The sequence below is a fragment of the Teleopsis dalmanni genome, chromosome 1 (genome assembly GCF_002237135.1).
Source record: "Teleopsis dalmanni isolate 2A chromosome 1, ASM223713v2, whole genome shotgun sequence".
Lineage (NCBI taxonomy): Eukaryota > Metazoa > Arthropoda > Insecta > Diptera > Diopsidae > Teleopsis > Teleopsis dalmanni.
This window is the reverse complement of record NC_051846.1, coordinates 3,445,952-3,472,216: the sequence shown is the minus strand read 5'-3', so window position 1 is coordinate 3,472,216 and position 26,265 is coordinate 3,445,952. Positions and strand designations below refer to the sequence as shown.

Sequence of the window (26,265 nt, the reverse complement as noted above, 5' to 3'; positions counted from 1 at the left end):
AAAAGTTTTAACTTAATTGCAAATGTGAATATAATTTACTATAAAAAAATTCAATGTAAATAGGGTATTATAGTTAATATAAAATAAGTTTATAATAAAATAATATAAATAAAATTATAAGATAAAATTATAAGATACCAAATATGAAATTCAAAAAATGTTATGTGATTAATTTTATAAGTACATACTTAGTAAAATATACTTTAAACTACAGTTAGAGTTAATCCAATCTATTATATTCTTGTTACCTGTACTATATTTCCTTCGCACACAATTTTCTTCCATGTATTACAGATTTGGCTGCGATAATGGCAACACCGTGAAGAAAACAGAAGAGCCTATTCAACATACATATAGGGTATGTGATCAACCCATGAAATTTTTTATTATTAATATTTTAACTAACTATTTTACTCTAATTATTTGATTTGTAAGGTTGAACTAAATAGCCTAAGTTCCAATAACTTATTCCTTAATAGCGCCGCTTTGAAATATATGTATGCACATATGTATATGACAACACACCATGTTAGCACTTTGACGCACAGCTGTTAGTTTACTGCCGTCAGAGACTTTTTGAATACAAAATGATGAAAATCAGCCATGGTCATCAGCTAAGAAAATCAGCTAAGGGGGTTGGTCTTGAGAAACTGAAACCCATTATTTAGTAAAATTTATTTAATCGCTTTAAATCAAAAATAAAGCAACATGTCGATTTTATTTATGTTTAAAAATAATGTCATTATATAACTAAATGTGACATTGCAAAATACCATTCGATAATTAAAATTGTTAGTAATAATTACTAACTGGATGAAATTGCTTGAGAAAAAGTTCTTTAAAAAATTATTAACTGCCGCAAAAGGACTCGTCTTTGGTGAAATTTCGCCCAACATGTAGATGTGTATTATATACATAAAACATAACAATATATATAAATGGATTAAGCTATGGGTAAAGGCATTTAAGGGTAAATAATACTTAAAGAATAAGAAAAATTATATAATAAAGTAAAAACCATATTAATCCCTGACAAAAAAACATGGTTTTAAGTATTTGTATTCATATAAATGAAAATTTGTAATATTTATAGTAGTAGAGTAGTGTGGTAATGATTTAAATGGTAATATTTTAATTAAAACATGTAAAGTTCTTACATGTTTATGCGTATACTAAAAAATATTAGTCATAGTTTTGACATTGGAAATATAAAATTTCATTTTTCGCGAACACATCTAATATACAAACGTGCCTTCCAACTTCAACTTCCAATCAATTATTACTATTGTGAATGTAAAAGATTGAAAATGAAGAAGCATCTTAGTTTTCACGCATATCGGCTATCTACTATTTAGGAGGAGTTAATTAAGATAATTTCAGTTTATTAAATGAAATTAAACTATTGCACATATGTTATTTTGTTAATGAAAATAAGCAGTTTGCTATTTTTGTAACGATGGTGGCTGTGATTAAATTGGTTTCCATGACACTGTATGTGTGTACTAATTTGTAATGAAGTAATGTGCACTTTTACCCATAAAAAGTGCCAGGAACAGAATTTTGTTATTTTCGATAAGTTAAAAAGAACAATAAACATAGTGCCACCGCCACCGCGGCCAAAATGTCAGAAGAAACAACGTCAGAGAAAACACCAAAGCTTAGCAATACAAACAACAGCGCGATCAACGCATGCAAAACTGACATAAAAATATCTGCGGAAGGCGTAGCCAAACTGAATTTTAGTTTTTTAGATGAAATGCAAGGGGACAGTAGCTTGGAACCGGGCGAGGTTAAAACACCTCCACATGGTAGCTCAGTTATAGAGCAAAACATAAACTCACAGCTGTTAGATGCAGATTCAGATAAGATGTTGCGTAAGGAATCGTTAGTTAATTTAAAAAAATCAACTTCGCTGTCAGACGCCGAAGTATGTCAGGAGAAGGTACGTGCAATACTGGAAATAGACGCTATTAAGAGGAAGGAAGAAGCAGAAAATCGTAAAAAGTTGAAAGCAAAGGCCGTAGCAACTGAGGATGCTTTAGATAAAGAAACTAAAAAGAAAGCAAAGGAGGAGCGTAAAAAACTGAAAAAAAGACTCAAAAAAGGTAAATGAATGTGATAAAATATTGTCTTCACTTAATTGTTATTATTGTATATAGAACAAGAGGAAGCACGACTTGCTCTTGAAAGCGACGATGACAGCAGCGTCTGGAAGAGTGAATTACTGATGTCGATGGATGCATTAAAAGCAAATAATAAGGGAAACACACTTGACAGTGAAACATCAGCACGTTATCCCACAGTAATGCCAACACCACGACTTATGTCTGGCGCCTATGGCGATGGGTTTATGCCATATAGACCCATGATGGGACCTTTCATACGTGGAATGCGGCCAGAGTTTCATAATGTACGTGGTGCTTACCATCCGCGACCTCGTGCGGCTGTGAGGGGTCATCCACGTTTTAATACATTTCGGCCGCCTTTTTTCAATAATGCGCCAGTGCGACACCATTTACCTCTAACTCGTCAGCATACACCACCTCCAATACGGGGGCATTCACCAATACTAGCGCCAGACTCAGAATTGCTGTAAGAATACTTGTTATTTTATTTGTAGAATTACTGAATTGGTTACTGAATTGATTTTTGGTTCTCAGTAAAATATTGGGAATAATGTGGAAGCAAGCATTTAAGCAAATAACAATCAATTTAATTATGAATGTGGTATAGTTAGTCTTACATTTTATACGTTCTTGTTTAAATGAATAATCTCAATCTTAATCGCACTCTTAATCAATGAAGAAAATTTATCAAGTCTATAAAGTTGGAAATATGTTTGTATATATCTTGCAATATTTGTTTAATTTAATTATTGTTGTTTAGGTTAATATTAAATAATATTTTTGCATTTTGAATTTTGCATTTACAGTTGGACAAAAAACAAGCCCTCTATTTCATATGCATTCAACATTGAGAAAAGTAAAACACAAACAATTGATGTCAATAAAAAAGATGCAGTCGTCGATGTAGCCAAAGAAACATCAAAGCGTGTAAAAAAAGCAAAGAAGAAGGAATCAAAAGCGAAGGTGAAAAGTAGTCGAAAGCTAAAAAAGAAACGAGGACATAAAAAAAACAAACGCAATGTTGAGAAAATTCGTAAAACATTAGAAAAGGCAAAGAAAAAATCTCACCAGACGCTAGAGAATATCGAAATTGTAACGCGGGAAACTGCAACGACGATAACGCAGGAAATAGCAACGACTACAACTCGTACAACGGAGTTACTAGCAGAGATAGAAAATGTGGTCAAAAACATAAAAGTGGAAAAATCTGATTGTTATCCAAAAGATATAGCAGCAACTTGTGTAATTCCGAAACCAATTACAATAAAGAAAGAAGTGATCGATGAAAGTTATGAGATGGCATCAACCGTAGCTGATAATAATAAAAATGAAAATGAGCTGCAAGTTTTACCACAGCAGAATAACATTTCTGAGCATAATATTGGGACAGATACGCAGAAAGGGAAAGCTGTTGATATCCCCACTTCCTCCACAAAAAGCCATACAGATGACATAAAATCCTCGTTTGATATGTTTGCCGATTCACCACCCGTTACACCCCCACCTGCTTCCAAAAATAAAAAGAAAACAAGTGCTGATATCTCAACGTCAAATAAAAGCGGTACTTCAGCAAATCAAACTAACTGCGAAAAAACTTCTGAGTTGAAATCAACTGTTGTTAAAAGTACCACACCACCACGAGAATTGCTTAAAAAACACGTCACTTCTTCAACGGAAAAGTTGGTATCAACCAAGACCAGGGAGTTGGAGAGAAATGTACAAAAAGATCGTAAACAGTCGCAGTCAAGTACAAATAACTTAAGAGAAAGTGAAAAACGGTCTTCACCAAAAATCACAGAATTCGACAAAAGCTCGACATTTGATATAGTAAAAGATAATAATAATAAAACTGCCAAAACTCGTGAATATAAAAATCCATTCAAGAACTGTTCACCTTCGTCACACCGTTCATCATCTCGTTCGCCGAAACGCCGTGATAGGCGTGGCGATATGGAGAGAAAACGCTCAATGAATCGTTCAACTTCACCATACAATAAACGTAATTCCTCAGCACATCGTGATCACGGGTTCGATTTTGAAAAAAAACGCAAATCACGTGCTCGTTCACCAAAAGATGCTGGAAATCGATACCACAAACATGAATCGTCAACTTCAAATCGTAGTGTTAGCTCGCGTACATCGCTGGAAAGCAACACAGACTTAAAAGATTCAAAACACCGTTCACGTGAAAGTCTTGATAGCTCCAGAAATTCAGGTTTATCTAAATCACGTTCTCCAAGAAGTTCTATATCGAAGAATAGTGCACTTAATTCAAAGCGGCACTCGGTTAGTAATAGCAATATACAAAAACAAACTACACAACGTTCTCCTTCTAGAGATAGTGCTCGGCGTTCTGGTGATACTAAAAAAGATGTTAAACGTTCAGTATCGAAGGAGTCATCAAAGAATGAAAAAGACACAAAAAAACGGTATGTAGCAGCAACTGATAAACGTGAAGGTTCCCATGACAAATCTAAAAAAATAAAATTGGAAGAATCGAAGTCAAAAAAAGTCTCGTCAACACCAAAAAATGAACTGAAAGATAAAGCTAGAGAGCGTGTTACGGACGCTCAAAATAAAAAAACAAGTACTGTAATACAAAAAAATACGCCACTTTCTTTTACTCCTGATGAATTCCTTTTCCCTGAAGTACATAACTCTGATATTAACATTGATGGGGAGGTTATTCCAAAGAGCCTTAATAATTCGAAGTCGAAGGATAAACAATGCGAAGTATCCAATAAAATGATTAAAAGCACTGCCAGTGGGAAACGTTCCGACGACAAAAGTCCAGACACAGATGATTATATGGACAATTGGGAAAATGAAGATCCTGATACTGATATGATTTCAAATATTACTGGAGATAGTTCAACACCTATTATATCATCACAAGAAGATATTGATGACAAACTTATAACCCGCTTTGTAAACCCAAGCCCGCCGGCTAATATCTTACAATCACAAACACAGTTAAATGAAGCTATCAGAAGTACCACACCGACATCGTCACCGCCTAATCAAAATATTAGCGGCATTGAAAGCATTGAAAATACTACAAATACATCAACTGAACGTGGAAATCAATTAAAAAATAAATCTTCTGGTATGCAGGAAATTTATGACCAGTTTATAAAAAGTGTTGAAGACTCTGTGAACCAAAAACAACTTGAATCAAAACAAGATGAATTAGATTTAAAACCTGCACCTAAATTATATGAAACTAATACGAAAGAAAGATGTACATCGCCACCTCATCTATCATCTTCTGAATCATCTGCGTCGTCTTCAACGTCGGATAGCTCAAATACATCTGGTAGCAGTACAACATCGACAGCAAATAATTCTTCAGACGATAGTAATGATGGTAGTAACTTTGCTAACGAATTTAAATTGAAAAATTATTCGGATAGTTCTACTAAGTCAACTTTTCGAGACACCGAAGTACCTAAAACTAGCTCGCCTAAGACTAGCTCGGCGTCCACGAGTATAAAATCTTGCAATGAAAGTGCAGTTGATACGCCTCCTGCTGTGTTATCAGAGTCAAAAACTAATTCGGTATCGCCATCACCATCACTCCAACAAATACAAAATGTAAGTCCGGAAGCTTGCAGCACAAATACGCCTGCAGCTTCGGTAGATTTCAAAAAATTGAAAAGTATAGACACTAATTTGGATCGTATACAAAAAATGCGTGCCAATTTTGATTCTACAGATGAATTATCTGGAGAACTGCTGAAAATGGAAAGAATATTTATACAAGAACGATATATGATTTTGCAAAAATATTTACCAAAAACAACTACGCAACCAATACCAGCGGCGACTCCACAAGTTCAAAATGTAGCACCAACAGTTGCACCCACAAGCACAGATGCTTCTCTAAAACCTCCACTTCAATTTGAGGCTTCGTCGGTAGAAAATACACCAAGTTTCGTTAGTCCGCCTCTGATTCCAAACAAAATATTTGATATAAATCGTGAGAGCATAAAATTGACTATATCGCCAATCAAACTCACAAAAGCTAACGTGATTTTCAGTAAAGATGAGAATACACTTAAGAAACCTGCTGAATCAACTGAAACAGATGAAACAGATTTTACAGAAAAACTTGTAAAGCCAGCTAAAGAAATTGCCATTGTAAAGCCTATGATGGAAACAAAACCAATGCGTTCAAGCCACCAAAAAAATAATTCCATGGCAAGTTATGACCGTACTCGTTCACCAAGCAGAAATAGAAATCGGGAACGAGAACGTGAACGCGAACGCGACCGTGATCGAGATCGTGATCGTGACCGCGATCGTGACCGTGATCGTTCTAAACGCTCAATATCACGACAAAGTTCACAACGTCGTAGTCATGTACGTTCATTATCTCCTTCACCCCCAAGACGTTTTGGAGCAAGTGGTCGTCGCGGAGTACAATACAACCGTGGCGGAAATAGTCGCCGTTCACGTAGTTTAAGTCATAGTCCCAATAGGCGTAGACGAAGAAATGTACAATCCCGTGGGCCTTCAGAGTATTCACCAGTTTCACCAAGATCGCCAAATTCACCAAAATATTCACCTTTGGGCCCATCTAAAATACGACGTCGTTCATATAGTAGGGAACGTTATTCACGTTCTCCATTACCATTTAAACCACCATCTCCACCAATGAGACGTAGCTTCAGTCCAACATCAACACGTCGTCGATCGAGTCTTTCACCAACTCCAGGATCACGTCGACAAAGATCCATTTCACGATCTATGTCACCGCGTGGACCCCGATCGCCACGTTCGCCACCTTCATTTGAACATCGACGAGACAAAAAAAGTTATCGGCGCTCATTATCACCATTACAACAACGCTTTTATGGACAAAGCTCGGACTCTGCTGCATATTGTTACGACGTACAGCCTGATTCTCTCGATGCAAGAATTAATCATGCATTAGACAATATAGTTACTGGCGATGAGAATAATGTTGCCGCTGCACACACTTATACTAATTTTACAAATTATCCACAGTACCCTGGCACAGCTTACGTGCCTATACCAAATAATACAAGTACCTACTATGAAAATCAGTATATGCCTATACCTAGTGGTGGACCTGTACAGCATTCTCTACAAACTCCTAACCAGATTTACTCGAATATACCAACCATTGATAGCACGAGTCATGGTCGACCAGTTCCGCACATGCCAACACCAAACTATAACTATTATAATGAATACGGTGAGCAATTTCGTGTGCTAAGTCAAACTAATTCCACACTTAAGGAACTGCCGAAGGCAACTGTTGCGGTGCAAAAAGGCAATGTCTTGGAAATCGTGCCGTCCAATGATCCGATAGTGTGCACTACTGAAGTAAAAATAAAGACAGAAGTAACCTCTCCAACAGATAATAAAGCTAAAGTAAAGAATAAGCCGAAAGTGGTAAAGGATTCCTGGGAGCAGGAGAAAAATGAACGAAAGTCCGTTGTCGATTCATTACGAATTCAGCGCAATAAAAGTGGAGCTATGGGTAGTATTTTAAAGAAGGATAAATCGGAAGACGCTTCAGTTAAGCAAGAGTAAGTATAATATTAATATCGTTAATAAAGTAAATCTTTTAATTGTGTGTTGTGTTATTCTTATTTGCAGGAAATCTTTTAAAAGAAAAGTTGTGTTCGAGGATGGTATAACCCCAAATAACGACAGTGATGATGAAGATCGAATTCATGTGGAGAAGAAAATATTGCGTAAAATTCGTCGCATTTATAAGAAAACTGGTGTTAAGACGGAGTTGGGCGATGCGTTTATGATTATTAATAAACATAAAGAAGAAACAAAGATAAATTTGGCACTTGAAAAAGTACCACCACCTTCACCGCCGGATACGGTTTCCGAATTTGTGGAAGAAGCGAAGTATTTGCGAGATATGTCTAACGTCAGGTTATTCTACCACTATGATTCTGTCATACATTCAATGTACATATCGCCACATATTGATGCGTTGCCTCCTCGTCTTAAAGGACCTGACGCCAAAACTCCAAATATAACCCCGCCAGCAAGCACACCATCGCCAATTTCACATATTAATCTTAAAAAGGATTTACCGGTACACGCTTCCTTTAATCGCTCTAACAGAACTGAACGTGCTTCACCAAAACTCTTGTCAAATATAAAACCACGCGAAATGAATGTACATCAAATTAGAGCAAAACCATCTCCCGAAATAAACCAAAATATAAGCGTACCTCCGCCGCAACCAGTGTCAGTTATTAACACAACAGCATCACATCCACATGTAGGCAAACTTTCAGGTACATTCCAACCAGTTCCAGCTCCACAGTCACCACCAGTTTATAGACATCCATTTATACAACCTATACGTTTTATGCCTATGCGAATTAATAACAACTTTATGCGTATGCCACCGATACGCAGTCCACATCCATCTCCACATTTAGTAACGCCACCAATGCATGATGGCGCTATACCAATAAGGCCTCATAACTTTAACTTACCACAACCTGTTGTGGGGCCACCTAAACCGGGCGTACCACCACCACATGTGCTGCCTCATCCACCCAATGAACAGTATTTTCCACAACATAATTATTACAACACCCCGCCTCAACATTATCGTGGACCACCACCAAACTACTACAGGCAAGCACCAGCGCTGCCACCGCCGCCTTCGCCTCGACATCCCAGTATAGGCGGCAATAAGGAAGGCGGTAATATTATACCAACATTAGGACACTAGACACTAAACACTAAACACAAAAAGCACCGAAGCAAGACAAAGGAAGAAAATGAAAACATTTCATCCAACTCTGACTTTTTTTGTTTTGAAACCAAATATTTCAGTGGTCACAAATACTCAGAATGAATTGTTGTAAATATGACACGGCTGCTTTGAACAAACTGACACATTTGCTATTTTGGCGTAGTGTGCTAATATTTATAGTCACCAAAAACATTTTTTTTATTATTTCACACAACAATAAGATTAGATATTCATTCAGCATCAGAGTGCAACAGTCGATTGCATCGATTACCGAAAAATCGGTAAGAATATATAATTATTCTCTATAACTTTTTAATTATAATTAAAAATTAAAAAGTTATAATTACTATTTTTGCTGAAGATAATTGTCCGGATTACCTGGTCTCGACCAAGTCGTTGAAAGAACGTGTGTGAAATCTGTATATAAGGTTTATATTAAAATTTTTTTATTATTATTTTAAATTTAATTTTATGTTTTGACAAAGTTAATGTGTAAGAAGTTAGTTACAGTTATAGTTAAGTATATTTAGATCATATAAGAACTGTAGAAACGCCTTTTATGAAATAAAACTTATTTCAATAATACAGTTATTATTTAAAATAAAAATGTATGTTTAAACATAGTTAAAATTAAAAATAAAATAGACAAAATGCAATATTTGAGTGTTTTTATATAAATATAAAATTTTGGAAATTTCTGAACTCAAAGTGGATGCGAACTTTAACCAAAGCCGTCAAATATCCATAAGCTTGTATTCATCATTCTTCTGCTTTTTAATTCTTGTAATTCTTCTGCTTTGCTAAAACCATGTTAGGTTTATTACAGGAAAACTGCTTGTAAGCATTAATCCTTAGTTGCTCTGAAATATTATATGAAAATGTGAAAATGTATACTAAATTCTATAAGTGATGCTTTGCTGGGTGCCTGATCGCACAGGAATCAATGGTAATGAGTCTCCCGACAATCTTGCGAAATCAGGATCTGCCATTCAAATCTGTGTACCGGAGCCATATTGTGGATTAAGTTGGTCTACAACTAGGTCTCTGATTTATAAATGGTTTTCAGCCGAGGGAAGTCGGTACTTGCTCGACATTTTAGGTAGCCGTCAGGCTAAAGAGCTGGTTTATCCCTATGGTTATGATAACCTTATAGGATGAACCAGCTCTTTAGCCTGACGGTTGGTAAATTTTACATTAGTAAGAAGCGATTTTAGTGGGTTTATATCCTTGTAGTAGGTTTATGTCGGCAGCAATGGTTTCTAACTACCGACAAAAATAATTCTATAAAAGCGTTTATATAGTGGATAATTATTATTATCGTTAAGGGATATGGCACTGCGATCGTTGGGTCTATTGCGCTCCCATTCTGGGTTTAGAATAGGTCTCTAAGCCCTGTTGCATCAATAAAAACTAGTTTAGAACCTACTTTACAGAGTTTTATTGCCTCTTCCGTAAGAATATACATTCCCAGGAGTCAATTCCGTATTTGTCTAGTCCATAGTGGATTATAGTTTTATTAGTTTAATATAACTTGAGAAGTTTTTAAGAACCATTAGACTCTAGTTTTTATAAAAAAAACAACAAAATATGTTGACACATTAAAACGAATCTCAATTAAAATCAAATGAAAAAATATAATAGCAAATGACATTATTTTTTTCGTCATAAAACGGTTATATTTAATAAATTCAAAATAGAAATAATATTTTATTATTTTCTATTTTAAGAAATTGGGCTGTAATACTGCGTTTACACTGTCTCATTAAGGCTGCTAATGAAAATAATTTATCATACAAAGAGCATTACATATAAGTGAGCTTATTATAAAAACACTAGCAGATTTAAGGCGAAAAATGTCGAATGCAACTTTTAAAATTAAATTTCCCACAAGGGAAATTATTAAAATTTGATGTATTTATTATATGTTTTATATGTTAAATGTAAACAAGCAAGCTATTTCACATGTATAAATCAGCTTATGCCAATGGAAATGATCAAATTTAATTTCATTAACAAAAGTAGTTTTAATATTAGACTTTATGATAATTGTTTAGTTTTTTTTTTAAATATTACTAACTCTATTGTGAATTACATTTTAGGCAGATATTGGCAACTCTCTCACATCAGTTGACGTGTTGACAAATGCAAACCGAATCAATTTTTCTGAAAAGCAACGTCGCGAAATATTTTTATTTTTTGCCATAATATTTCCATAAACCTATATGTAATTGTTAAACGATAAATATTATTAAATTTTTAAGATGAATAATTAAAAGAAAACGCATTAAATGATTTGACAAATAGCTCAAGTTCAACAAACCAAAAAAAATATATATATATAAAAATACCGGACCCGCTGTCTTTGCAGTTTACTAATTATTGGAAAATTATATCAAATTAATATTCTGACTTAAATTTATTCGTTCATACCCCTACATTAATAACAACAATTATATGCAACTCTTATATACATCATAATGCGGCTGAAGCAATTATTTGTTTTATGTGTGTGTCTGTTGGGCTATAGTTATGCGGACGAACACACACATCAGGTAAAGACTTGTACTGAAAAACTTGCTTCACAGAATATATTTATGAAGTAATTGTTTGTTTTATGAATTACAGTACAAAGATCGAGAAGAAGTGGTACTGTGGATGAACACTGTAGGTCCGTACCATAATCGACAAGAAACATATGCCTACTTTTCACTGCCTTTTTGCAGTGGATCTAAATCGAGCATATCACATTATCATGAGACATTAAGTGAGGCTTTGCAAGGCGTTGAGTTGGAATTTAGTGGATATGAAATGGAGTTTAAGAGTAAGTTGTTTACTTAAGTGATTATGGACCATTTTTAATATTGCGTTCTTCCACACAGTTGACGTACCCACTACAGTAATTTGTATGGTTGATTTGACTGATGATAAGGTAAAAGCATTCACATATGCTGTTATGAATGAGTATTGGTACCAGATGTATATTGATGGTCTACCGATTTGGGGCAAAGTGGGTGAAAAAGAAGAACAGAATGGAAAATATTATATATACACGCACAAAAAATTCGAAATTGGCTATAATGGCCAACAAATAGTCGATATCAATTTAACAACTGCAGAGAAAAAATTGCTCAAAACAGGCGAAAAAATAAAATTCTCTTATGAAGTCAACTGGAAGCCAAGCAGTGTGTCCTTTAAAGATCGTTTTGATAAATACTTAGATCCTAAATTCTTTCAACATAGGGTACAGTTCCATTATAAATTATAATAATAATATGTACTTTAACATATATACTATTTTTATGTTTTTAGATACATTGGTTCAGCATTTTTAATAGTTTTATGATGGTTATTTTCTTGGTTGGATTGGTTTCAATGATACTCATGCGTACTTTGCGTAAAGATTACGCACGATATAGCAAAGACGAAGAAATGGATGATATGGTATGTATCTGTTAAATATTCAAAACTGAAATTCTGAAATTCTGTTATTTATATTATGTAAATATTAAGTATCGTTTACACAGCTGCAAATATTAAATAAATATACAAAGCGCTAGGAAATTTTGCTTAGAAACAAGTGTTTTATATCTAGTGCACGTTTCAATATCCGTATTCAAATTTTTTTTTGAGATATATTTTTCAAAAAATATTAGTAAAGACAGCTTTTATAACAGCGCAGTTATCTGCATTAATTTTACTGCAATTATTTATTTTTATGCATAATTTTTAAATAGTTAAATATTTTCTTAAATTGAAAACGTGTTATCTTCATTTTTCAAGTTAATTATACGAAAAAACATTTAAATATTAGTATTTTTTAAATATTAAGTAATTAATACTATAATTGTTTTTTGTTTTTAAATATTTGTTAAAAATTTGTTCTTAACTTTTCTAGTAAATTAATTAAAACATACAGACATAAATGTTTTTTTATTAAGACGTAGTAAACGAATTATTAATTTAAATAAATTAATTGTATAATTTTATTTTTTTTAGGAACGCGATTTGGGTGATGAATATGGTTGGAAGCAAGTGCATGGTGATGTTTTTCGTTCTCCACCACATGCACTTTTATTTTCCGCAATGGTTGGCGCTGGTTATCAACTTATATCTGTGGTATTTTGCGTTATAATGTTTGCTATAGTAGGCGAATTATATACAGAGTAAGTGAAAGAGCTACAATCTCTTTTCTTTTTTTTATTCTTATAATTAATTATTGTTCTTTACTCTTATATGTTAATAGACGGGGTTCAATGTTATCGACGGCAATATTTGTTTATGCTGCAACATCGCCTATCAATGGTTATTTTGGTGGTTCACTATATGCGCGTCTTGGTGGTCGCATGTGGATACGACAAATGTTGGTGTCTGCCTTTATGGTGCCTGTATTTGTGTGTGGCACAGCATTTTTCATTAATTTCATAGCTATTGGCTATCATGCTTCGCGTGCCATTCCATTTGGTACTATGGTTGCGGTTACTTGTATTTGCATCTTTGTCATTCTGCCATTAACTTTGGTTGGTACAGTTGTCGGCCGTAATTTAGATGGACAGCCGGACTATCCATGCCGTGTAAATGCGGTACCAAGGCCAATACCCGAAAAGAAATGGTTTATGGAACCTGCAATTATTATTTTACTGGGTGGTGTGTTGCCATTTGGTTCAATATTTATTGAAATGTAAGTTTTTTTCTATAAATGTAAATTATATTCTATTAATGATCTTTATTCGTAGGTACTTTATTTTTACTTCGTTTTGGGCATATAAAATATATTATGTTTATGGATTTATGCTTTTGGTCTTCTCGATATTAACTATAGTTACAGTCTGTGTAACTATTGTCTGCACATATTTCTTGCTGAATGCAGAGGATTATCGATGGCAATGGACTAGTTTTATGTCTGCTGCATCAACGTCTATTTATGTATATGCTTACTCCTTTTACTATTTCTTCTTTAAAACGAAGTAAGTAAATTAAATTAAATTAAATTAAATTTAGTATTTATTGAATTAAGAAATTATTTGTATACTTAGAAGAAGTTGTAAATAGCTATATATGCTGATCATCCTGATAAACTCATATATATTTAGTTTAATATTTATATACCCTTCTAGTATAGAATAAAAAAAAAACCTTTTTATTAATTATTAAATAAACTATTAGCTTGTTGCCGTTTTCGTATTAAGATCTCTATGTAGAACATTTTAATTACACAACTAAGTATCTATTATCTATTTATATTATTATCAACAGTCTTAAATAGAAATATTTTTATTTATTTTTATTATATAAAAAGTAAATCAAAAATAATCATTATTGATTTTTATTCACTTGCTCTATTTATAGATTAATTACTATTTTATGTTATCAAAAAATGCGATATCTATTTTTTATTATACAAATATTTTTATGAAACTTGATATATAATATATATGCGATGAATACTAATAGTGTCATATCTATTATTTGCTATGTAAATGTTTTTATGTTAATGTGCTTATTAAGGTTATTAATTTATGTAACTTATTAACTTATTGAGTTGCTTTTGTTCCGTAGTCTTTCTTCATGGACTGTTCAATCAGTTTTATTTCATTTCAACAAATTTGCCTGCAGAATATTCTGTTTTTGGTATTTATAGACTCTAATGTCTTACTAACAGTCTTACTAACAAGTCAAGTGGAGTATATAGAAAAAGTATAGTTCATTTCATTTCAGCATATGTATGTGTAAAATCTTTTTTTGTAGTTATAAAGGCTTTTATCAAAAGTTTTTCAAGTCAAGTAGAATATCTACAAGTAAAGTGATTGTTGGTTATGAAGTGTGCCTTGTAATGGATGTGAGAACATTTCTGATAACATTTTTTTGTTTCTTCAAAATGATATATTGCAATTCTTTAGATAAAAATATGTAGTATTATTTTTAGTTTCCAAACTATGACTTAATTATAAAACTCACAATATATTTCTGGTATAATTATTTTAATGAAATAGATTTTTTTACAAATTTTTATGTTTTATGATAAAATTTTATTCAAATAGAGAAGGATGTAATAGTGTGGAAATATTGTTAAATTCATATAAATATTTAATTTAATCAAGCGAATTCTTGAGCAGAAAAAACAACTATTTTCGGATACTGTCAAATATCTATATATTATTAATGATCTTCATAAACATCTATTAGTTTTGGATCAAAGTTTTGATCATGTAGCGTGGTGTTAAAATATTATTTTTTTTAACAAAATGTATTTATTAAATATAAATATAAGAAATCCATAAATGTTGCATTTTATAAGTTCAAAAACTTATATTATTATTATTGTATTATTATTATTATATTATTGTTATTATTATTATATTATTATTATTATATTATTGCAATTACATTATTATATTTGTTATATTATTTTTATTATATTATTATCTTATTATTGTTATTATATTACTATTATTATAATAATTTTATTATAATAATATTATTATTATTATAATATTGTATTACATTTGTTTATTTTAAACTGAGTTGATCAATATCAATTGAAGTCTATCTACAAATAAATTTATATATATTAATTATTATATATTAATCATTCATTTATATAAAAATGACTTTTTAACATATTCTTCTATTTTTCAGAATGTATGGACTTTTTCAAACGGCTTTCTACTTCGGCTATATGGCTTTGTTCAGCGGTGCATTAGGAATAATTTGTGGTACGGTGGGCTATGTGGGCACAAGTTATTTTGTAAGAAAAATCTATTCCAATGTAAAAATAGACTAAATAACTCAAAGAAATATATTTATTTGAAATGTTTATTTTATTTGTGTAACTAAAAAGCTAAACCAACATTTAATTGCTATTAATTGCAAAAGTGCAAATTTATTTTATGTTTAGAGTTTGCTTGAATTGTAATATGTGTAACATTTGTGTTCTATATTTTCCTGTTTTATTATTGTCTACTATTTTTTATAAATATGTAGTTATACTGCGCTTAATTGTAATTTATTGAATATACTCCATGACATATATATGTGTCATAGTATTTTCATAGTAATAAATCTATATCAATTATTTAGTATATGTATAAAAATTTTAATTAATATATAATCTATTACGATTGGCAATATAAGTTAGTATTGTTTGTTTTGTATCTCATTTTGTATAATTTGTTTAACAAATAGTATATATTTTTTACAGTTGCAATATTTTGCATATTTAACTTAACCTTGAATAGTTCACAGTTGTACTGTTTGTAAAAGCGAAAAGCTCCAATTTTTGGTATCCAAACTACTAAGATAATTATTTGTACTTCTTTGTTATGAACGGTACTCACTGTACTTACCTTTCTAAATAAATATATAACATATAGAACATAGAAGCCAATTTTTAGTAGTACAACTTTTGTTGTAGTATCGATTCGTCGTACTACTTGATGTAAACGAATTAATTAATATATTTATATAAATTGTAATGTAAATTTATTAACTTAAATAATAAACGATAAGAATTTATGAAGCTAAACTCATTCGAAAACTAGCTTGAAGTTGTTTTGAAAGTAGATATAAATTATATTTAAATGCATGTTTCTGTGGTAGTATAGTAGATGGTTTATAATTATAATAGTTTAAATATAGCAAAAAGGCTATATGCTACTAAATCCATAATGAATTGATCAAATGTGGGAAAAGACAGTAAATTTAACTTGGGTGTCATTGTTTGTAGTTAATGTTCGTTACTTAAATCTTAATTTAATTAAGAGTAAATTGTAGCAATATATGTTTAATACCGTTTTAAAACCTCTTAGTTTTTAAGATAAAAATATTTGTTTTTATAATTCCAATTGAAGTAATTTTGATAAACCGTAAACTAGAGAGTTATCCATTTCTTGGTCCTGACTTGACAGCACACTTTCAGTAACATAACAATCACAAAATGTGTTTGAATTTAAATTCTGATAACTTGATTAGAAACATTAACGATTTTGGGCATCCAATTTTGGGCCAATAAACGAAATTGTCGCATACCGGGCAATGAAAATCAGCAAGTGTCTATTGTTGTTGTTGTTGTTGTTGTAACCCGCTGGGATCAAAAAGCAGATAACATGAAAGGACTTACTAGTTGAATACATGGGTTAGAATGTGGGTAGGTGATAGTTGATTGAGGATAGGAAGTGTTGATTGGGGTGGGTGGGGTTTAAATTGAAATTATCCTTGGTCCAGCTGAAGAAACCTGGCACAAGTAGGTTTTGAAGACCATTGCATCCACACATTTTTTTTTCAAAATTGCATAAGTGTGAAACTCATCACTAGAGTTACATGATTATCCATTTTTTTTTTTTGACGTGACTAAAGATATTAATGTAAAAGATATGTGGCAGTAGTGAGCTAAAAGCTACATTCTGTCTTGAGCCATCAGAATAACGATTTGCCACAACAGGAATTTTTTTTAAGGACTACGGATTGTTAATATTGATAATTCTTTAATTTTTGTGATTTTGAAACCGAATATCTGTCAAGTATTTATCGAGCTCTTGTCATCTATGCATCGGTAAGTAAACGTAATTACCTCAATAGAATCCAGCACTGTAAACTGTAAGTCTCGCGAAGAACATTTGAATGATATATATTTCACACCTAATGGTCTAAACAATATATTGAAATAAATATTTAATCCCATTTTCATTCACAAGTGTACTGTAGTGTAGAAAGCATATACATACCACTGTAGTTTGTTTAAATTAAATTTAAAATAATTTTTAATCAATAAATACAATTCACAATGCTATCACGTACAGCCACACGCATATCATAGAAAATATTACACTTATCAATCAAGGAATTAATTCAGTGATGTCTACATATTAACCACCAGAACTGTGTACTTATAAATTCAATCGAATTCGGGACACGGTCACGCTATCCACACCGAACATAAATAACTAGGCACTTGGTTACGTATGATATGTTCTTGTAAAATTATTGCTTCTAGTTACTTACATCTAGTTACTTAGGTATTTGACTTGATAACGTTATTTGTTATATTGTAGAACAACAGTGAATCAATAGGACGAGCCAGATACACGTTTTGGAACAGTTTGACTACTCATACAACCAGTTACTGTTTATTATCCCAACTAGGGTAATAACAGTAGAACCTCTTGGGCCCCAACAATATTAAAGAAACTAAAATGAACTGGTTTTTAACGTTTCTTCATAATTTAAAGTGCTTTTACGAATTGAGTTAGGTCTATTAATCCATTGTGTTACCAGAGCAAACTTAAAGAGTCTAAAACCATTTGGAACCTTCAAGCCGTAGTAGTTTTTTAAAGTGAATTCTGCTGACTAAAATGCTCTAAACACGGATTCTCTTCTATGTAAGTATCGACTTAGGTCTATTGATCCATTGTGATCCACAGCTATACTGGAAATTTGAAGTGAAGTTTGATAACTGATGTAATCCTCCATAGAGTAATCCCTGTCATGTTTAATTTTCGTTGTGAATCATTAATTATTTCTAGTAACGAACGAGTTTTTGATAAAATTACTTTCCTATGACCCCAAAGGGCCACTTATCACTCTTGTTGAATTTCAATCGTTCGCAAGGAAAGCAAATATTAGCATGTATCCTTAACTATGGTATATCAAAAAAACCAGCTATGGCACTAAAAATATTATTTACTTTTACGAAAAGAAAAGATATATATATCATATATGATTATCAACTAAAGTTAATTTAGAATTAAAGATAATATAAACTACTAAAGCTATTCTGTTTGATTTTTGGATGAAAGATTTCTATTGTGTATTTGGTTGACTGCGATATAGTTTGGCATATATACCATTTTTCGCAATTAGCTGTGGATGATTTCCGTGTTCAACGATACGTCCACTTTGTATAACACATATAAGATCTGCATTCTGCACAGTGGCCAATCGATGTGCAATTACTATACATGTTCTACCAGCACAAGCCTCATCCAGTGCAGTTTGTACAACCTAAAGTAAAGAGAGATAAAAGGATTTATAAATTAAATTGATTGAAAATGTTTTCTCTGTTTAAAACTTACTCTTTCGCTTTGCAAATCGAGCGCTGAAGTCGCTTCATCTAATAGCAATATTTTCGGATTTCTTACTAAGGCGCGAGCAATAGCTATGCGTTGTTTTTGTCCACCAGATAGTTGCGTACCCTTTGAACCTAGACATGTGTCATAACCTGAAGGAAGTGCTGTAATAAAATCATGAGCATTTGCCATTTTAGCAGCAGCAATGATTTGTGTCATAGGCACCACGCGAGTTGTGTCGCCATAACCTGTGGGAGAGCATTCGTAAGTTATAGAAAGAAACCGAAGTCATTACATTGTTTGTCTTACCAATATTTTCTGCTATTGTCTTTTCAAAAAGTGATGGTTCTTGTGATACTATACCTAAACGACGACGTAGAGTTGGCAGCTCCATGTCCTGGTGTATGTCTTCCTGATCAATTAGCTATCATATTTTTTTTTTTGAAATTCGTGTTTAAGAAGGAACTGATCTATTTTTTTATGTAACGTGTAATTCAAAACTTACAATCTTTCCACTGATAGGATCGTAAAAACGTTGAAGCAGTTGTACACAAGTTGATTTGCCTGACCCCGAAGAACCTACTAAGGCAATTGTTTTTCCTTGCAATACATCTAGGTTAAAATTTTTTAAGACTTTCTGATCTGGACGTGTTGGATAGCTGAAGTTAATGTCACGATAGCTCACACCCTGTTGCACAACATTTGTTTTGGAAATCACAACACCATTGGATTTTGCGCCAAATATATCAGGTGACTGAATTGATGGTTCACGATCGATGATTTGATACAGACGACTTGCCGATATGAGAGCAGCATTAAACGCTGGTGTAAAAGCAAGTGATTGTGCAAGTATGAACAAACCGTACAACATAGTATTAGCAATTCTACATAAAGTAATATCTTAATGTCAACGACAACAGATAAGGTTGTTAGTACTTACTTCATAATATCTTCGAATTTAATTTTGCCTTCAGCATTCATAATGCCACCGTAAGTTAAGGTGACAGCATATCCAAAGAACATTATAGCCATTCCTAATGAATTAACCAAGCCACGAAAACGTAGACGTCTTTTAATTTGCATTTCATATCGATCTATTTCCTTATCGTATTCTGCTATGACGCCCGGTTCTCTGCGCAAAGCTGCAACTGTTCGTATTTGAGCTATGGTTTCGGTAGCAATACGGCTAGTCTCTTCTAACACAACTTTTTCTTTTAAAGCAGATTTATTTGCAAATCTTGAAACAATTAAGCATGCATTGAAAAGTTTAAAGAATTTCTATTAAATGATTACCTACTTAGCTTCAAAGACTATAGCAGCGACCATAAATGGTGCTGTACAAAGGCAAATTAGTGCCAGTTCCCATGAGTAGGCAAATGCTATGGAAAAACTACAAATGAAATTGGTTAACGCTTGTATTATATTGCTGAGGGGAAATCCAATTGCGCCTTGTACACTTGAGGCATCACCAGAGAGACGCGCAGAAAGTGCACCTACACTATTCTCTTTTTCATCAAACCAAGCCATATCTTGACGCATAAAAGAACGAAACGTTTCAGATCTAAGAATGAATACAATATATAATCTTTAAACGCAGTTTTTAACAGATAATATTAACCTCATGCGTGTAGTCAACCATACACCCGCCAAGTTGAAGAAGTATGTTTGAGTAAAGCATACCACGCATGCCGATAGACCCACTACAACACTAATGATGGACATCGTGGAAGTATGTTTAAGTACATCTTCTGGATCTGGTTCGGCTAATGAGGCGTATAACTCTGCTAAAACTAAAGAAAATGCTGGCTGTGCGCAACCATAAAGTCCAGCACATATTGTGCCTAAAGCAAGAAAGCTCCATTCAGGTTTAGTAGAAAGTAGAATGCGAAAAAAAGTTTTAGTAAAATTGGTGGTTTCTTCCTTTTCTGTTAAATTTTCATCGTTTTTCGCTTTCTTATTTGAAAAGTATTTAATTACATTTTTATCAATAGATGATTCTGAAAATCTGGGGTCTAGCATAGAATTTTTTTGTTTTACTAAGTCTTCTGATAGTTTTCGATCTTTCATCAGTTCCAAATTAATTTCACTCTCCATATCGGTAATTGTGTCTTCTGCATTTCCAGTGTATTCATGTGCTGATACCATATCATAGTATTTTCCGGCACGCTGCATTAGTTCGTCATGGGTGCCCTGTTCTAAAATTTTACCATCACTGATAAAGATAATGCGATCTGCGTGACAAATGGCAGAAAGCCTATGAGATACGACAATTGTGGTACGTCCTTTGCTGGCGCGATCTAAAGCGCTTTGCACTAGTTTTTCAGAATGATAGTCCAATGCTGATGTTGCTTCGTCAAGAAGTAAAATTTTTGGTTTTTGTATAAGTGCTCGAGCAATCGCGATTCGTTGGCGCTGTCCACCAGAAAGCTGAACTCCCTTTTCACTTATAATAGTGTTATAACTCTATTTTAACAAAATGTGTTTAAAAAAATGCAATCATATAATAATTATATATTAATATTCATCAATAAATACGTTGATAATAAGTGTCAAATGTTAATTCTAAAATAATTTATTTTAAATTTACAACTTACGTCCGGTAAGCCGATTATAAAATCATGAGCATTAGCCGCTCGTGACGCATCTTCAACTTCTTTTTGTGTGGCATCAGGTTTGCCATGGCGTATGTTCTCACCTATTAACAGAATAAACGTAATGCTCATGTATAGAGCTGGAAATTATCATTCATTACCTATCGTTCCCTGAAAGAGTACTGGTTCTTGACCAACTACTGCCATATTGGATCTAAGCCAAGATACATTGTATTTCTTTATATCTTCATTATCCAATAATATTTTACCAAATATGGGGTCATAAAATCTTTGTAGCAATTGAACACAAGTTGATTTTCCAGACCCTGAATATCCCACCAATGCTACCGTTTCTCCTTCTTTAATCGATAAATTAAAACCTCGTAACACTATAGCATCTTCTCGAGATGGATAGCGAAAGAACACATCCTGAAATTCAATATTGCCTTTAAGGCCATAATTCAAAATTTTTCCATCCTTTGACATTGGATCAATTTTAGGTGTTGAGTCCATTACTTCAAAAATGGCAACAGCTGAACCACGCGCCATAGCAAATGTCTCCAAAAAAGGTGTGGTACGTGAAATATGATCAGCACCAACAATAATACCAGAAATAACCTATTAAAGGTAATAAAAAATGAAAACTTAAGTTTTATATGATAATAAATAACATCGATAATCTTACAATCATTAATACAGCAGGTGTGTAATCTTTGTCTTCTGCATTCTTCTCACGGTCGTCCAATATAAGATGTGCACCATACCAAAATGAAGCTGCACTTGCAATAAAGAGCATAGCTTTTAATATGGAATCACTTAAGCCAGACCAGGCACCTTTTAGTTGACCTGCTTTACGTGCAGGTACCAGACGTTGTTCGTAGCGTTGTGCTTCGACTTTTTCCCCACCAAATGCTACCACTGTGCGTATTGCGCCAATTACTTCTTCTACAATAGAACTAGCAATAGCATATGAGTCCTGTTCTCGTGTAGTTAATTTACTTTGGTACTGTGTGAGACATCACATAGTGTATTATATAATTATGTTAATATAATAAATTTTACTTACTTTGGCAACAACATAATTAACAAGAACTGTCAAGGGTATATAAATACAAATGGATAAAGTAAGTTTCCATCCATATATAAATGATATTATAATACTAATAACAATATCACAAAATAGTTGTATAAAATGACCTATATTCTCTGAAATGCCGTTCCGAATTTTCTCCATGTTACTACAAAAAGAAGAAGAAAACAAAAAAATTTATTGGTGGTGGGTCTTACATATATCTGTTTTTAACATATCCATTCATTTTGAGTTTTATATTCTTATTTTATATTCTTATTTGATAATGATAATGATAATGATGAGTTGACCTGAATTTTCTTATCATCAATTTAAGATAGACATAATGATATAAAAAGTTTACAACTGACAGTTAAGCGAAACCTATTTTGGTTATATAAGACTAGTGTAAATATTCATCAGCTTATATTGTATAAGTAATGTAGATTTTTTTCGGCCATTTGATTGGGGATTTACACAGTTCTGTTTTAAGGTCAATTTTACTTTAGTAAAAAGTATTGCAGAGATCCGGAAATCTGATAATCCTATAGTGCAATGGCAATACAACGTGTTATATGTGTACCCAGTATTCAGTGATTCGATTTTTTCGCGATTTACCATAGCTATGTATGGTCAAGATGAAATACGTTTCCTTTTGATCAATTCTGGCATTCTATTTTTTTCACGTTCTTGTCATCCATTGTCATCCAGAACTGCTGGTCATTATATATACATTATATAAAAATTCATTTTTTATTGCTTCTTAAGATATGGTTTAAAAATGGCTCGATTTCTTCCTGTTTCAACATATGAATCTGCGATTCAAAAATTATGTTTTACTTTCTTAAATAATAAATATTACATTCTTAGTCTTTACTGTTAATAATAGTATTAGAAGCTTGTTCCCATTTTAGTTGTAAATTCTTAAGGTCTGTTAAATTTTGTAAGATAGACAGTATCTCATAGACTATATCAGAACATTAAATTTTTGCCTTGTGAATATTAATTAGAATTATTTTATCATCGAATATGGACCAAAAGCACTCAGCCTGTCATAATCCATTATATTTCAAGAAGGTTTTTTTTTATTTTCATCATAAAATCTGATCTTTCAGTGCTAACCGTTATGACCAATAAAGTAGCCAATTGTTTTTTTATGCAGCGACTTTTCCCCATCTATACCTGCCTCTGACTACTTATCTGACAGGGAATCAACTTTATCTAAATACATTTTCTGCAAAATATAAAATTTATTTTACTAACTACCCATTTATCGTTGACTTCACTTATGCTCGTTTGCTTTCCAACTTACTCTGTTATTCTTACTGCAAAATTTTGATTCTTCGTAACATCGTGCCAACCAATGTCCTGGCGTATCGTAGCCTCAAAGAACTTGCGACGCATGCGCACTATTAATTTGAGGGCTACATGATTAAGTAAGTCTACATATGCAATTCCCGATATAAACAAAACAATTGTATCTATAGTTATTAAAATGCCAAATGAAATAGAATCCTTCTTCAGTTCGGCCATATTCTCCTCATGTGTAGCATTTGAGCTAAAACAGAATTAGTAGAGTTATTGCATAGATTTAATTGTTTTCCTGCAATAGGAAGAAGTCACTTACAGCATTTTTCCACCTCCAAATAATGGTAAGGCTATTGTTGCAGAACTAGTGCCAACGCCAAGATTTCGGTCTATGAACATTGCCACTAGTTCACTGTACACGATAATCGCAACAGGGAATACCAGGGATTTGATAAATGCCATTAGACAGGCGATAAAAATTAAGAAATGATCCCAATAATTAGCATAACGAAAAAGTTCATGAAAGCTAATAGTGCGTTCTTCTTTCACTTTTTTCTTAGCCTTCTTATTCTTACGGCTCTGTGTACTGTCCGTTGTTGAGGTCATTTTTGTTTGAGTTTCTCACTAAATTTTTAAAGGGGTTCACTCTTAATTATTGATATATAATGATGAGTTGCAAATTTTTAAAAAATCTATTAAAAAATTTTTCATTCATGTGTGGGGTGCCGAGTTCACTGGGTCAATTAAGAATTATCACTTTTTTTATTTCACACGACATTTAATTAAACGTTGCAGTCACTTCACACTTCAAAAATATTTCTAACTTAATGGTTTCTTTGCGTGTATTCCGGTGTAGTTATGTAAAAGTTGTAGTCAGCATGGACTTGCGTAGTGCATCTTAAACACATACGGGGGGTACACACACGTCCATGACACTATTAAAAGAGTAGCCGGTAAATAAATTTAATTGAATGTTTGTGGTATGGATGACTTCCTTATGCGTTATTGAATGTAGTCAAGGCTACGAACTTTGTAAAAATAGTCAATGAATTTGACATTAATTTTTTCTACGTGAACTTTTACGACTGTTATTAGTTCCTTTACTAGTATTTGTTTTGTTGCATTTTTATTAAATAATTTGCACAGATTGCTTATTTTATCTTTATAGAAATATTTGCTAATAATTAGATTTAACAACTATTTGAAGAGAAGTTCTTATCTTCTTATCGTAAGCACATTTATTGAGTCTTCTCATTTGATATTAACACTTCTCCACTTCACTTTATTTAATTACTTCTATTCTATTTAATTGTGAAGCATAAAAATTGTACTCGGCCCGCTTCTAGTTCAAGATCACCGACTGACTCTCTTCTAATAAAACGCGCGACTGTTTTGAAATGTGGTTTGTTTGTGTATTTATAAGATTTCGAAGACACTTATTTTAATCTATTAAGGAAATTAATTGATATGAACGCAGGCATAATTTTTTTTGTAGGCTCCAACAAACCCTTTTCTTTTTGAATGATTACTAATTTCACTAGTTCGTAAAATAGATACTCATGACGTATGTTAAAAGAGTAAGAAAAGGGTTTAATTATAATTTAAATTTAATTTAAAGTAAAGTGCTTTTTGTTATAATCCAGCACTGTTGAGTGGCTTACATTGAAGACTGGTTACGAGGCATATATCTGGTGGCTTTTAGAACTAAAGTCTTACAAACGTTCTCCATAATGTAGAGCTATTTCACATCAATGGCGTATGCGACACGCATTATATACCTGGTTAGATTAGATTGGAGTGGATAAAGTCCTAAACAACCAGTGCAAGAATGGAGTCCCTCTGAGAAAATTATATAACATATCAATTTGAAATCATTTTGATTTCAATTTCAATTTGATTTTAATTTATTTTGCTTTGTTTACATTGAATTCTGATTTTCAGATATGCCATACAAAGTGCATATCGACTATAGGTATAAGGAAGCCAATGAGTAAGTTCGCTAAAAACAATTTCTAGAGTCTAGAGTGAGTACTGCATCAATATTATATGGAGATAAAGTTTAATGGATATGCAATAAATTCATCCGTAGAGTAATATTTTTTTCAGGACTTATCTTTTTTTTTTTAGGATATGGTACTGTTAACACAATAGTGAGTAAAATTTCGAAGACAAAAATCGAATTCATACTTTCCCATTTATATGAAACTCATAAGGCTATATTTTTATGTTATTTGACATTTTACAAATGTGACGATTTTTTCTACGCGGTTGTCTACTCTATTTGTCAATGTTTTCGATATAAGATATTCATTTTTCAATAGCTGATATAGAAAACTACTATATAGGAAAA

The 26,265-nt window shown here is 32.5% G+C and overlaps 3 protein-coding genes across 4 annotated transcripts; 2 read left to right on the top strand and 1 right to left on the bottom strand.

The window, feature by feature from the left end:
• The first annotated feature begins 1,285 nt into the window (after window positions 1-1,285).
• LOC119673538 (serine/arginine repetitive matrix protein 2) lies at window positions 1,286-9,436 on the top strand. Of its 2 annotated transcripts, XM_038084835.1 has the most exons (4): window positions 1,286-2,105; window positions 2,160-2,592; window positions 2,933-7,684; window positions 7,755-9,436. In XM_038084835.1, the coding sequence occupies exons 1-4, from the start codon at window positions 1,622-1,624 to the stop codon at window positions 8,860-8,862; spliced, it is 6,777 nt and encodes a 2,258-aa protein (XP_037940763.1). In that variant the 5' UTR covers window positions 1,286-1,621; the 3' UTR covers window positions 8,863-9,436. The 2 variants fall into 2 exon arrangements, with proteins under 2 accessions (XP_037940763.1, XP_037940764.1); XM_038084836.1 differs by lacking the exons at window positions 1,286-2,105; window positions 2,160-2,592 and adding an exon at window positions 2,731-2,837.
• A 1,559-nt stretch (window positions 9,437-10,995) lies between these two features.
• On the top strand, window positions 10,996-16,408 carry LOC119668536 (transmembrane 9 superfamily member 3). Its single transcript, XM_038078075.1, has 8 exons — window positions 10,996-11,438; window positions 11,512-11,707; window positions 11,766-12,127; window positions 12,196-12,327; window positions 12,883-13,049; window positions 13,130-13,564; window positions 13,620-13,850; window positions 15,523-16,408. Exons 1-8 carry the CDS (start codon window positions 11,364-11,366, stop codon window positions 15,665-15,667), a joined length of 1,743 nt encoding a protein of 580 aa, XP_037934003.1. The 5' UTR covers window positions 10,996-11,363; the 3' UTR covers window positions 15,668-16,408.
• A 2,167-nt stretch (window positions 16,409-18,575) lies between these two features.
• On the bottom strand, window positions 18,576-25,280 carry LOC119668260 (multidrug resistance protein homolog 65-like). The gene is made up of 13 exons (XM_038077713.1): window positions 24,235-25,280; window positions 23,920-24,165; window positions 22,605-22,776; window positions 22,224-22,544; window positions 21,700-22,156; window positions 21,542-21,642; window positions 20,566-21,410; window positions 20,245-20,508; window positions 19,888-20,184; window positions 19,453-19,831; window positions 19,257-19,371; window positions 18,954-19,195; window positions 18,576-18,882 (listed from the first exon to the last, which is right to left on the bottom strand). Exons 1-13 carry the CDS (start codon window positions 24,519-24,521, stop codon window positions 18,682-18,684), a joined length of 3,927 nt encoding a protein of 1,308 aa, XP_037933641.1. The 5' UTR covers window positions 24,522-25,280; the 3' UTR covers window positions 18,576-18,681.
• Between the last annotated feature and the right edge of the window lie 985 nt (window positions 25,281-26,265).